This window comes from Camelina sativa, chromosome 6, assembly GCF_000633955.1.
Source record: "Camelina sativa cultivar DH55 chromosome 6, Cs, whole genome shotgun sequence".
NCBI lineage: Eukaryota > Viridiplantae > Streptophyta > Magnoliopsida > Brassicales > Brassicaceae > Camelina > Camelina sativa.
In genome coordinates this window covers 19,712,460-19,726,402 of record NC_025690.1, presented here as the reverse complement: position 1 = coordinate 19,726,402, position 13,943 = coordinate 19,712,460, and the positions used below count along the sequence as shown (strand labels likewise).

The following is a 13,943-nucleotide window of genomic DNA, read 5'->3' as shown; positions in this document are numbered from 1 at the left end:
TTTTTTTTTTTTTTTTTTTTTTTTTTTTTTTAGCATATAGTATATTTTTTTTTATTAGTATCATTGTATAAAAGATCTATATATGAAATCTTTAGTCGTGTTACAACCAGCAACCAAAATATCCTTGTTTTTATTTTGACATCGCATTCATCGATCCACGGACAACCAAAAATCCAAAATATCTTTAAAAAACTTTGTGTGATTTGGATTTAATAATTAATCGTCATAGCTGTAGTGTGTAGATGTATAAAGCAAAGAGAGACGACTCATACATCAAATACTCTAATAAGCTTTATACAATAATTTCAAACACTTTCCATCTCATCAAAATACCTTTACAAATTAGTCAGATTTTTAAGGCTAGGACTAAGAGGTCGACCGTAATTTTGAGTCTGTGGTTATGAACTTTCAATTAATATACGGTTTATCGATGCTAAGTTGCTTTCAAGTTTTCACTAATAGTAGATATTAAAAATTGTATATTCAGAAAAATCATAGGAATTTAAGCGTTTACATTGACTAACATGAAAGAAAACGTAATGGAATTTGATACGGATTTATTTAACAAGATAATCAAGAATCCAAGATGACGAGACATTGTAATCCTTCTTTGATGGCAACGTTTCTCCAATTTATTATTGGACGACTTTGTTTACTTTGGGGATCGTTTGTTTTGTTTTGCTCTCTCTTCTTTTAATTAATTCTTCATGATTTAAACTTTAATGCATATAGTTTGGCTCATACGTCGAGAATCAAAAAAATTCCAATACTTTTTACCTACAAAAGTCTTCTTCCCAAATTTGACAATTAACGATAATCTTTACCTTTCATTTACAAAGGAAAACATAATGAATTGCATGTGAATTATGGCATAAACCTATACGAAGAATACTCAATCAACAATGTGATTGATTAACATATACTAATATACTACTACATATAAAAAGATGTTGGTGCGTATATGGTGTATATATTTTAACCTATTTGTTCAAAATGATTATCAATATTTAAGTTTTTGTTGAAACTGTTGACTATAAAAAATAAGAAGTGATGATTAGAAAAAAAAACTGTTTTAAAAAGATTCAAAAATCAAGTTCTTGTTCCAAAAACCATAATCATTTTTAGTTTCTTAAAATATCACAAACCACCCTTTGGTCGGACAGGATTTATTTTTAAGGTTATTTATTAGTTTGTCTAGAAGTCATTGAGAAATTAGTCTTCTGTCGTACCATTGACTTGACCAAAGCTATTAACGTCCAAAGACTTTTCTTACAAATCAATTGCCCGTCGAATCTTCTACTAAGTAATATATATTACCCACTATACGGAACTCTACACGTAACTTTGAATCAATATATTCCCCAGCAGTTATTTATCGTATAAGGATGATGATGGAGTATACTCTACTATTTTCGACTTGAGAAGTTATTGAAATGTAGATGGATACTGAAGAATCATTATCATAGAGGCCTTGTGTGGTTAGGTATTGGAGCAACATTACGGATTGATAAATCTTTAACTATGGAAGTAGTTTCTGCATTTTTCTTCGGTCAGTAGTCTCCGCTGCTAATACACAAGCCTCGTTAATGGTCATGTGGGTATAGTTACATGTTTTGGGCCTTAACAGAGGTTTTATTGGAAACAAAGAGATTAATAGTAATTGTTAAAATTCATGATTGGGCTATTTAAGTAGATAAAGTCGTGAAGTGGATCAGGTTGGGCTATTTAAGCAGAGGAAACTGTTTTGTTGCCTTAGAATTAGATAGTTAGATGTTTGTCTTCTCAACAAAAATAATTAGGAATCGGACTGAAAAGTTTTAAAACGGACAAATACAAAAGACCTTCAACAAGTAGTCGATTGGGCTTTTCCAGTTATAGCTCAAATCTCTGTACGTAGGCCCAAATCATATTATATGTATTTTTTTTGTTTGGCAACATATCAAATTGGCTCCTAGACAAGATTAAAAATTAATCATTTTTTCTCCTTATTATCATATCTGAGATTCGGATTCGATATTTGTTTTCTTTGCAACAACAACAAAGAGCATTAACCGTCTTGAGTCAATTGTTCAGTAGTACTTTATTATTTTAGCAGCTGACGTAAATTAAGTAGAAAACTGTATAACGACCAAAGGACATGTTACAGTTCGATGTAAAAGTCCGCATGCAATGTATTTTTTCACCCTCGAACCAATATTCGCAAAGGTTGAAAGCCCAAGTAATTGTTCTCTTGAATAAAAAAAAATACACGAGGTAATTCGATTTCGAATCCCTCAAATTAGATCTACTATTATATATGGCTTGATCTTAATATGAAATCAACTTGTTTTTAGTGTATATATTTGATTAGAAAACACATAAATGGAAGGAGAGATTGGCATGACATGCAGGCAAAGTAGTCTTTTACATTGGATTCTTTAAAATAATATTGAAAGATCGCATGTTTGATGCATGTTGACACGTGCGGTCATGCCCTTAGATGCCTTGTGTCAACAACAATGTGTATGTCTGTGTGTGCTGTGTTCTCACCAGAAAGATCTATTGTTTCCTTTTTCCTTTTGGTTTCTTTTTCATTCTTTTTCTTTCTTCTTCTTTCTTCTTCTTCCATGTTACTAAAAATAACACAATGTGTTAGGTAGTAGCCTTCCTTTTTTTATTACGTGGTTAATTTATACAAATAATGTAGCCATATGCCATATCATGTTAATTTTACGCAAAATAACATATTCTTGATACTTTTTTGAAACAAAGTTTTCACGTATGTTATTATTATTAGTGAGATTAGTGAAGAAGCATAAGAGAGAATAATAAAGCACGTGGGATCACGTGAGGGCTCGCGTGCCGGCGTGACTTGCCTTTTACTACAAAATTGTTTTCTGTAATTAATAAAAAATTGGGGACCCCAAGTGGACTGAGGCCTGACCTTCCTTAAGTCCATGGTGGGTATAGTAGTAATATACGTTTCTTTCTAATACAACAAAAACAAAAACAAAAACAAAACTATACTATATATTACACAAATATAAATTAAAAATATATATTGGGGAGTCTGAGAGATTTGTGTCAGAGAAACGTATTTTGTCTTCTCATGGACATGTGAACTCTCGCCATCCTTTGCCTCTTCTTCTTATTCTCTGTCCTTCGCTCTCCTCTCTATTTGTATAGTATTTTAATTTCAGATTTGTTTGTACAAATTAACTCGTTTTATTCATAATTTAAAGAAGAGAACATTACACCACCAAACCAATAGTACGACATGATTAAACTCTCTTCTCTTTGCCGACGTTAACTTTTCCTTTTTCTTACCGAACTTTCTATTTAATAAAACGAATAATATTGACAGTTATATTTATATTATTGTTGGCTCGTTGATAGTTACTACATCAACGCTGTGTTTTTTACTGTTATGTCAGAAAAATAGTTATGTAATTAGGGTACGTACGATGGTTTTTTCGTAAGTAATAAAACATGATCTTGAAAAATGACAAAGAACAAGAAAAACATAAGTGCTCCCTCCAAGTGATATAGTTTTGTGACTATGTAGTAGAGAAATATGCTGACCCTGAACTTTTTTCGTTCGCTCGAGTGGTATAATTTCGGTCAAAGATCTGCTGGTCAGTAACTTTGATGAGTGGCAATGCAATTTGTAATGTGTCATCCTCTTATTTGCTCCATACTAATCGCAAAAAGGAGAAATGTAAAAGTTAAGCCTAATGAACTTGAAAAATTGACATTATTATTTGGGGTGTGTTAGTGATATGTGAATGAGATTTTGGAGGGTAAAAAGCAAGAAAATAGAGGAAAAGAGAGGGTTAAAAGTGAAAAAAACAAGAAGTACTATGAGTAGTCAAATCAAAGATGAATCACAGCCAAAGAGAAACCCTCACCACCCACTTGGGTTACTCACTTTTATGCTTTTAACTTCTGAGCTCTCTGACACAGCCCACCTGCTTCTCTTTTCTCATTATTACTTCCCTCTCTCTCTCTCAACTTCTTTCTCTTCTACTACCTTTTTTTTTACCTCAGCCGACCCGAATGTAAAACCTAAATCAAACCCAAAAAAAAATTGAATAGAATACAAATTCAAACCGTTGACAAAAAGCAAAGGAAATTTTGAACCACAATCTTTAAACCAAATTGAACCACAATCTTTAAACCAAATTGAACCAGCGGTTTTCAGTCTAGTAGAAGATATCTATCGAATAAAAACCCCATTAAAACGAGGAACAAAGTTGACCATATCATAAAATGTTTCAAATGTTCTATAATTAAAAAATACATGACTCCTTATAATATTCTTGAGTCTTGAGACATCGTTCTACCGCCATCTCTGAAAGTTCAATTTAGTATATATCAATTAGATTTGTTTACTATACGTATGACTCATGAGCGGTGTGAAATAATAATAAGAAGAAAATAAAAGAATGAGTTAAAATCGTGATTGAGAAGTGATAGTTATATATTCTGTTATATCACTTAAAAGAATAAACATTTTGGTTTCTCAGCCATGAATTTTTACGTCAAATAATATTGTTTCCCTCAACAGATTCGTTCCACCAAAAATTCAGCCAATACTTCCCAAATGAAATATACCATTTTCGGACTAGATCTTATGGACGTAAGGTACAAAATTTATTAGTCAAAAAAGAAAATAGAGTAGACAGTACATCTATCTAGTGCCCTGTGTGATGAACCTAACGAATTTTACTAATCACTCAAAACTTAAAATAAAAGTAGTTCGGTTTAATAAACGTAACGTTCTATTCATTAATTAATCATCAAACAAATCACTTGATTAAGGACTAAATTTAAAATTACTCACAACTCCAAGTAGGCTTTTTTTTTTTTTTATAACTAATAAACTAATCAAAAGGTAGTAATTTATTATACTAATTGGAGGTTTGGTATTTCCAATGCAGCAAAAGACAGAAAAACTGCAGGTTATTATCTCTCCATCTTCATCTTGCAGAGAGTGGTTCTTTCTGGGTTTTCTGACTTTGCTTTTTTTTTTTTTATATATCTTAATTCACAAAACTAATTATTTTAATAATCTGAAAGATTAATGGAAGATTTGTGAACCCCCACATTAATTTTAAGGTTTATATATAAAGAGTTTAGCCTCTTTTTTACTGTATAGTTTCCTCTCTTGCCCCATCTGTCTTGTCTCATTGTCTTTTTCTTGCAAGTCTCTCAAGTGTCCCTAATAAAAACCTCTTTACCCCCTTCTCTGTCCTTTCTCTCTCTCTCTCTCTGCAGAAGAAGCTCAGATACAGAAACTGACTTACAAAGAACGAAGCTTTTCTTTCTTAGATTCTTAGAGCCAAAAAAAAAAAAGAAGTTATTTTGCTCTTCCTAACCCCAACAAGACATTCACAGCTATTAAATCAGACCCCTGGAAGACAAAAAAAAATAAAGGGAAAAAAAGAATCCTGTTATCTCAAAAGTAACCAACAACAACACTTCTCTCACTCTCTCTCTTCCATGGATTTGCAACTGAAACAATGGAGAAGCCAGACAGAGTCAGAAGAACAACCTTCTGCAGCTAAGATACCAAAACATGTCTATGACCAGATTCATTCCCAAACTCCAGCTTCTACTGCTCTTCCTCTCTTTGCCCCTGAACCTACCTCTTCTAAACTGTCTCCTGATTCTTCTTCCAGGTTCCCCAGTGAGTTCTCTTTCTTCTCTTCCCCACTCCCTCGTTTCTCTTATTCGTTTCTTAGTCTAATTACTGATATATGCTTGGCCTTGTTGTTGTTGGTTTTTGTAGAGATGGGGAGCTTCTTTAGCTGGGCACAGTGGCAAGAACTTGAACTACAAGCACTGATCTACAGGTACATGTTGGCTGGTGCTGCTGTTCCTCAAGAGCTCCTTTTACCAATCAAGAAAAGTCTTGTCCATCTTTCTCCTTCCTATTTTCTTCATCATCCTCTTCAACACCTCCCTCATTACCAACCTGCTTGTGAGTCTCGACAAAGTTTTTTATTATTTTCATTTATTAAATAAGATTAGATGCATGATGGGTTTTGTGCCTACTGTGTTGGAGTTGTGTTCCCAAGATCCATACTTTCGATATTTGTAGTATACTAGTATTATCTTGTTCTGCCAATCTTGGAGATCTAAATTAACATTTGATTAAGTAGAATCTTGTTCTTGATCTGATCTGTGACATGAATGCTATAATAAAAAAACAGGGTATTTGGGGAGGGCGGCGATGGATCCTGAGCCAGGGAGATGCAGGAGAACGGATGGTAAGAAGTGGAGATGTTCAAGAGACGTCTTCGCTGGCCACAAGTATTGCGAGCGCCACATGCACCGTGGCCGCAACCGTTCAAGAAAGCCTGTGGAAACTACTCCCACCACTGTCAATGCCACCGCCACGTCCATGGCTACCTCAGCAGCAGCCACAGCCACCGCAACAACAACATCAACGACAGCATCTACGTTTGCTTTTGGTGGTGGTGGTGATGAAGTGGTAGGTCAAGGAGGAGGGTCGTTCTTCTTCTCTGCCTCTTCCAACTCTTCTTCATCTGAACTTCTCCACCTTAGTCAAAGGTAATTAAAAAGAACTGTTTATTTTACTCTCTTTAGGTCTGTCTGTTTTAGCTGTTGAACTTGTTGGTCAAACACATTGACTTTTCTTTCTTTAGTTTTAAGCCAATAAGATTTCTTGGTTGAGACTTAGAGTTTTGAGACGATTGTTTTTAATAATAGTGATGTTCAGTTAGAGTAAAACAATACTGATTCTGAGTCTTAAACTATGAAACTGATAATACATAACTTGGGTTTGTATAATGTTGTGAAGAGAGGGGTAATGTTGGAAATTGAGAGACACATCCTTATCATTTTAGGGTTGGTTTGTTTGTTTGTTTGTTGAATTATGAGTTTGATTTCTTTGTGAAAGTATCTCTCTTTTTTTTTTTTTTCTGTTGAGAGTTAATGATAACACTGGATTTGATAGAATCTATTTTTTTTTTTTGAAGCTGTGTGAGAGACTTTTCAAACAGAGAAAATAGAAAGAGAGAGAAATAATGAGATAGTAGGACCTTAGTGAAAGCTGACCCATATATGTCTCATATCTTGCAGAAAAGTTAAAGCTTTTAGATTCTTCTGCACCCACCTCCCCTATCCACACATAACACATGAGATACAAACTCATTTAATTGTTCTATTTCTATTTACTCTACTTAATCAGTTCTTTTAAAACCCGCATTAAAAGGTGCTTTTAAAGCCTATATTATCAACATATAAAGGCTATAATCATGTTGTTTGAAGCCTAAATGTGGAACCTCTTTGACAATTTTTGCTTTATGCTCTGTTTTTATGAGTTTGGTCTCTTTCAAATCATTGAGATGTGGATTCTTTGTTAACAGTTGTTCGGAGATGAAGCATGATAGCAACAACATCAACAACAAGAGGCCATACGAGTCCCACAATGGTTTCAGCAACAACAGATCAGATGGAGGCCACGTTCTGAGGCCCTTCTTTGATGATTGGCCTCGTTCTTCGCTTCAAGAAGCGGACAATAGTTCAAGTCCCATGAGCTCAGCCACTTGTCTCTCCATCTCCATGCCTGGAAACTCTTCCTCAGACGTCTCTTTGAAGCTGTCCACTGGCAACGAGGAGGAGGCTCGGAGCAACAACAATGGGAGAGACCAGCAAAACATGAGCTGGTGGAGCGGTGGAGGGTCTCAACATCACCATCACCACATGGGTGGGCCATTGGCCGAAGCGCTGAGATCTTCCTCCTCGTCTTCCCCAACCAGTGTTCTCCATCAGCTAGGTGTCTCGACACAAGCCTTTCATTGAACAGTGTTAAAAAACCAAAACAACATTGCGGTTTTTACTGTTTGTTTTGGGTTTGTATTCAAATTTTCGCTGTATAAAGAGGGGGAGTCTTTTGTTGTCCTCTTCCTTTTTCTTTATGATTTCCCCTGTATCTGTAACTTTCTCTCAGCTTTTACTCTCAAAAGATTTATGTTTTTGGAACTTCATATCTATAAATAAGACTTATGACGAAGCACATGAAGCTGAGCAAATGTAGAAGTGCAACGACTTTTATTTCATTTTAAAGTTATAATGATGATGCTGCAAGCGAAACCTAAAGAAAATGGAGATCAAACAGTACATCTTTGAAGTACAAAGAAGCTTACATTAGGTACACTCGGATATCCTTTTCTTGCTCCTACACATCTTCGGGTAACAGGCTTATGGGGACAAGAGAAGAACGTTCATCATCCTTTACTGCAGCGTAAACTACAGCGGTTCTGCACGGCGCATACACCATGAAAGAGCAAGGCCTCTCGTCGTGCCTTCCATCCTGCATAGCAAATTATCAGTTCTTTCGTAATGATTTGGAGAAAAGAGTTTCTGTTTTCGTTCTCGTTTAGTTAAAGGGCTTACAGAGGTGAAAAACTCGGCAGAGTCATCTAGTCGGTTGAAGCCTCCGAATAAAGAGTTATCAGAGTCCAAAACGATTTTGTACTTTTCAGGAATAGAGCAACCGATTCGGTAGTCAGAGTAACTGTTCGTCCAGTGGAAGTTGAAGACGAAGACCAAGTTACCTCTCTCGAATACAATGACTCTGTCTCCTTCATCCTTGCGGGAGATGTACTGGTGCTCTGAAGTCATGAAACCATAGGTCTCCTCGAGATGTTGCATTGCTCGATCAAACTCTTGTAGTCCATGGTATCTAAGATATTCTGCATCTCCCAGATCAAACCTACGTCGGCATTTATCATAACTACCATTATTCCCAGGGATGACTCTGCCATCAGGAAGGTGCTGATCAGTCCTTGGGAAGTCGATCCACTCTGGGTGTCCAAATTCGTTTCCCATGAAATTGAGGTATCCTTCTCCACCCAATCCCATCGTAATGAGACGGATCATTTTGTGTAAAGCAATCCCACGGTCTACACGCGGGGTGGCCTGTCTATCAACGGCCATGAAATCATACATGTCCTATACAAGTAATAAACATAAGATTTAGTCGAACAATCTGACATAAGACTTAAGAGTTCAAAGACAGTAAGATGTTTAGTAATTCTATTTCCTGAGTCTTAACAGCAACCGATATGGTACCTTGTCCATTAGCCAGAACGCTATCGTTTTGTCTCCAACAAGGGCTTGATCATGACTCTCCGCATAGACGACACATTTTTCTCCCCACCTTCTGTTGGTAAGCGTGAAAGTTATATCACCAACCTGCCAGTCCTCGTCTCTCTTCCTAGAGAAATTACAACACACCATATCAGTTCAATATGATATAACATCGTCCACTTTCATCTCATTGAAAAGCCAAGACGTCCTGAGGACATACTTGAGAAGCTCAATCCATTTATCTGCCACTGCCATGTGTAGACGGTAGTCAAAACCCACACCACCGTCTTCGACAGGAACGCAAAAAGCTGGCATCCCGCTAACCTATTACCAAATCAATTGAGAGAGCTGAAAAGAGGTACCAAAGACACTTCAGTATTTACTAAACAAAAGGGCAAATGACTTACATCTTCGCCGACAACAATAGCCTCAGGGTATAGCCCATGAATCATATCGTTCACCAGCATTAGATAGACCACAGCGTCAACATCAGTAGAATAACCAAAGTACTCATTGTAATTCCCAGTAAACTCGACCTGCCACAAAAGTTAGTAGTTAGGTTCCATAAAGCCATATATTTTGCAAATATTTGTAGGATACTGTGATACATAAAGGATTAGTTACTATTAAATTTTGACAAAAAGCACAAAACTAATCCCATACAAAATACCACCTGCAAGCCATGATGAGTGTACATCATGGAAGTCACACCATCAAATCTGAACCCATCAAACTTGTATTCTTCCAGCCACCATCTCGCGTTGGAAAGAAGATACCTAAGCACCTAAATATACAAGGACTAAACGTTAATAACGATACAGACGTAACCACCAACATGGTGGTACACTAAAGAGACATACCTCCCAGCTTCCATAATTGAAAAGACGAGAATCCCACATCCAGTGATAACCCCGCGATCCAGAGTGGAAATATTGACCATCAGTGCCATCAAACATGTTCAGGCCATCCAGTGTGTTTTTTGATGCATGGCTGGATTTATTTAAGACAATGAAGAATTGGATTTTCCATGAAAAATTCCATATCAACTGATTCACAATAAAATCTAACTGATGTAAGATGATTCTGGAGAAGTCCGTTAACGGGAAGCCAATACCTGTGCACAATATCCATCAGAACAACCAGACCTAGCTCATGAGCTTTGTCTATCAAAGATTTAAGGTCATCAGGTGTTCCAAAGCGGCTGCTAGGTGCGAAAAAATTTGTCACATGATACCTGCATTGCATGTAGCACAGTCACAAGCTCATTCATCAAGGAGACAAAAGGATTTACGACTGCAAAGAATCAACAAATGCCTTTTAACAGGTATGCATTGGATAATAACTAGGTAGAAAATTTATATCTGGAAATGATGATACCCAAAGCTGGCATAGTAGGAATGCTCTTGAATGGCCATTATTTGAACCGCATTATAGCCTAGCTTTTTTATACGGGGAAGTACATCATCTCTAAAGTTGGCATATGTATTTATCATTGGTTCCTGCAGATCAAAGATAACAACGTTACCCATTATCATATCGTCAAAAGTGAAAGTCTTCTGCCATCAAGAACCTGGAACAAAAATAAAGACTTCCGAGATTTCCTTTTGCATACTTATATTGAAACTATACATTCTCTAAAGATGATTACGCCATCAAGTAACGATGATAGTCATCTAGTTCAAAAGGACTAGTTCCTATATTCTCAATGTGCCTAGACCAAACTTTCCACTATCATCAAAAAGCAACGAGGTCAAGCACATTTAAGAATTTGTCATGTCAAATGTAGTTTTAAACTTCTACCTCTGTCAGTTACCATTCGAAGATAAGAGAAAGAAACATACCGTACTACTCATTCCAACATGTGATTCATATATACGCAGGGATGTGGGTCTCTTTGGACGAGGATGTTTGAACACATATTTATCCTGAAACAATGGAGTACTCTTTAGGCCTTCAGCGAAGGAGAGATATATGAACCATATGTACACATAGAGAATGCTGGAAACAAGTTATGACTTAAATACTAAATATAATGTTTTTGTTGGATGTCTACATCTTGAAAAGTGTTGATCTTCTCTAGAAAAAAACCAAAACAAGTGAGAATGTAAAATGAGTACTGGTTTGTACCTCCTCAGCAGGGTCATAATATACTCCATTGTATGGGATCTCGCCTGGTGGCTGGACAGAATATTTGATCCAAGCTGGAATGGAGTCTTTAATACCAGTTGGGGTATCCATGCGAATCTACCAATGCCATGACACACAATAAGAATTACGATCAGAGTTACAAAGCTGACAATTTTGCATGTTATTCCAAAAGGTTAACTATGAACATGTCACCTTCACGCGGGAGCCATGGGGAATCGCTGACGAGCCATCAGCATTATTTGGCAGAAATATTTCCCACACACCAAAGTTGTTCTGCTCAATTTCAGTGATAAGATTGTCTTAGATGAGAATTGCAGAAGGAACAGAATAATAATAGAGCAAAGCATGCCGCCAACAAGAATCATTGAAGGTTATACACGCTGAGATGGAAGATTAAACAATAAATCTCAAAGTAGACTGTAATAGCATACCCGAGTCATTACATCAGCTTTCGCATCCCAGTTATTAAAATCTCCAATTAGTGATGCTGCCTGGAAAGGCATAATTCAGTCAAATAACTCTTGTTAGAAAAAACAAGAATCTAGATATTCAATCAGGTGCAGATACATGCATGGAACAGAATACAAAAGACAAAACCGATTGCACAATATCAGGGCACATGAGACCCTTTTCACTGAACTATGAGCCCAGGTTGATCATTATAATTATGCTAAATACAACACCACTTGACCGGTTTTGAAATCTGCAACCCCAACAGCTCAAGGAAAAATATTCACCACCACAACATAAAGCTTGGTATGTTAGCAGTAGGTGTACATCACATGTTCAATCATATTGAATGTAGCAATACATGTGTTTTAATCCATGCTTTTAAATTTAGTTCTCTTCACAGGCATAAAAGTTGAAATTCTGAAACTCTAGTGATGGACCACAAATAACATAAAATCATGACAACATAATAGTAAGGTAAAGTATTGAGATGAAACAAACCTTAGCTCCTGGTGCCCATTCCCGGTAAGTGATACCAGTGGCGCTAATAAAGCAGTGAATTATAATTAGCAACTGCAATACCAACTATCTGTAGAGTATTTACTAAACTTTTACCGTGACTAGAGTGCTGAAAATGCCATAATTAAAAACGTTAAAGCAATCGAAACGGCACTTGAATATATATATTTTTAATGAAGTTTACCTTCGAGTGAAGCCAAATATTTCGTAACCACGAGAAAATGCCTCCAAACCACCTTCATTCTTGTCGATTTCGTCACGCAGTTTTCTGTACTGCCCATATCTGCAACATCATGCTGAGTAATTAGAACTTAACAAAAAAGAAAAAAAAGAAACACAGGTTTTTAAGCCAGGAGAAGGATGTCATAGAATTTACAAGATCCACCAACAAAAATGAGGGACTTGTACTTTTGGCAAACAAGATAAAGCTAGATAGTAGTATATTGTTTACCTGTAATCAAGATGACCACGATGACTGTTCAACATAGGATCAATGTCATATATTTTCTTCCCATCTCCAGGAGGTGGAACCCTCCTCTGCCCAACTTCTTGGTCAACAGACTGTGACATTTTTGCAAAATCTTCTTTATAACTTTTGCCTCCAGATGTTGAGAGTGGAGAAGTTTGATCTAGTTTCTCTGTTTCCACGGCTTCTTCGATTTTCGGGGCGTCTACATCGTCGACAACCTGATAAATCATCAGGTTAGAACAGTAATGTAATGTTTCTATTCATTTTGATTTGTAGAAAAGATCACTTTATCCAAACAATCATATGTTCACTGTTTGGTTCTCATGAAAAAAGGTGATAAGTATCTCATTCCCTTTCATTTTGTTTTGATCAAAATATTATGACTACAATGCACCATTTACTTCTACACAACTTCATCTGGTGATCATGCTAAAATAACCCTGATGTAAGCACAAAACCGAGAAGACGACAACAAACCTGAGTATCTTCTACTAGATCAGTGACAGATGAAGAGCTATCACTCTGATGGCCGCCGAGCTTCTCAGATGCAGTGGTAGCTAAAGAAGACGAATCAGAATCATACGGTGGCTTCCGAGCAAAAACCTTCCCTAAATCAATCAACCAGCAGAATCGATGCCCCAAACAAACAAACCAAAAAAAAAAAATAGCAAAATCAAATTCACATTTCAAAATAACCAAAACATTGGAGACTCATCAATCATTCAACAAGAGTAATCACAACAGTTACAAAAATCAATCGTCCAAGCAATTCAACGAAGCAGGATCCACACAAAAAAAAAAAAAAAAAATTGAAATCGACTCGATGAAAATCACCAATCTCGAAACCCGTGCCCAGTAGAAGGAGACACACGGAGATAAATGAAAACAAAGGAGATGGGAAGCAAAGTACCAGAAGAAGAACGAGAGTCCTTCCTCAGGGAGAAGGAAACAGCGTTGCTTCTCCTGAGATCTTCATTAAAACTTGGGAGAGAAGAGTTCTTCTTACTCGATGGAAGATTAGGGAAACGTACGCCTGAGATAGTGTAAACCATATTGATTGATGAAGACAGAGAAAGAGAACTTGGGAAGAGAGACTGAAGGAGCGAACAAAAGCTGAGTGAGAGGAATAAAAATCTAAATACTAATGAAAGATTTAATTAGACTTATTTTTAAACTAATAAACGACAAAAATTAAAGTTAAAAAAAAAAAAAAAAAAATCAAAATCACATGAAGCCTCATTAGGGACGGAGTATAGCG

General features: G+C 36.3%; 2 protein-coding genes across 2 annotated transcripts; one reads left to right on the top strand and one right to left on the bottom strand.

Moving 5' to 3' along the window:
• On the top strand, window positions 5,148-8,023 carry LOC104792418 (growth-regulating factor 3-like). Its single transcript, XM_010518559.1, has 4 exons — window positions 5,148-5,668; window positions 5,771-5,962; window positions 6,195-6,555; window positions 7,374-8,023. Exons 1-4 carry the CDS (start codon window positions 5,482-5,484, stop codon window positions 7,807-7,809), a joined length of 1,176 nt encoding a protein of 391 aa, XP_010516861.1. The 5' UTR covers window positions 5,148-5,481; the 3' UTR covers window positions 7,810-8,023.
• LOC104792417 (1,4-alpha-glucan-branching enzyme 2-1, chloroplastic/amyloplastic) lies at window positions 8,040-13,737 on the bottom strand. The gene is made up of 18 exons (XM_010518558.2): window positions 13,596-13,737; window positions 13,163-13,293; window positions 12,668-12,903; window positions 12,401-12,499; window positions 12,199-12,241; window positions 11,679-11,738; window positions 11,440-11,520; window positions 11,227-11,343; window positions 10,941-11,024; window positions 10,477-10,598; window positions 10,214-10,333; window positions 9,960-10,089; window positions 9,773-9,883; window positions 9,507-9,635; window positions 9,320-9,423; window positions 9,082-9,226; window positions 8,404-8,961; window positions 8,040-8,320 (listed from the first exon to the last, which is right to left on the bottom strand). Exons 1-18 carry the CDS (start codon window positions 13,735-13,737, stop codon window positions 8,186-8,188), a joined length of 2,547 nt encoding a protein of 848 aa, XP_010516860.1. The 3' UTR covers window positions 8,040-8,185.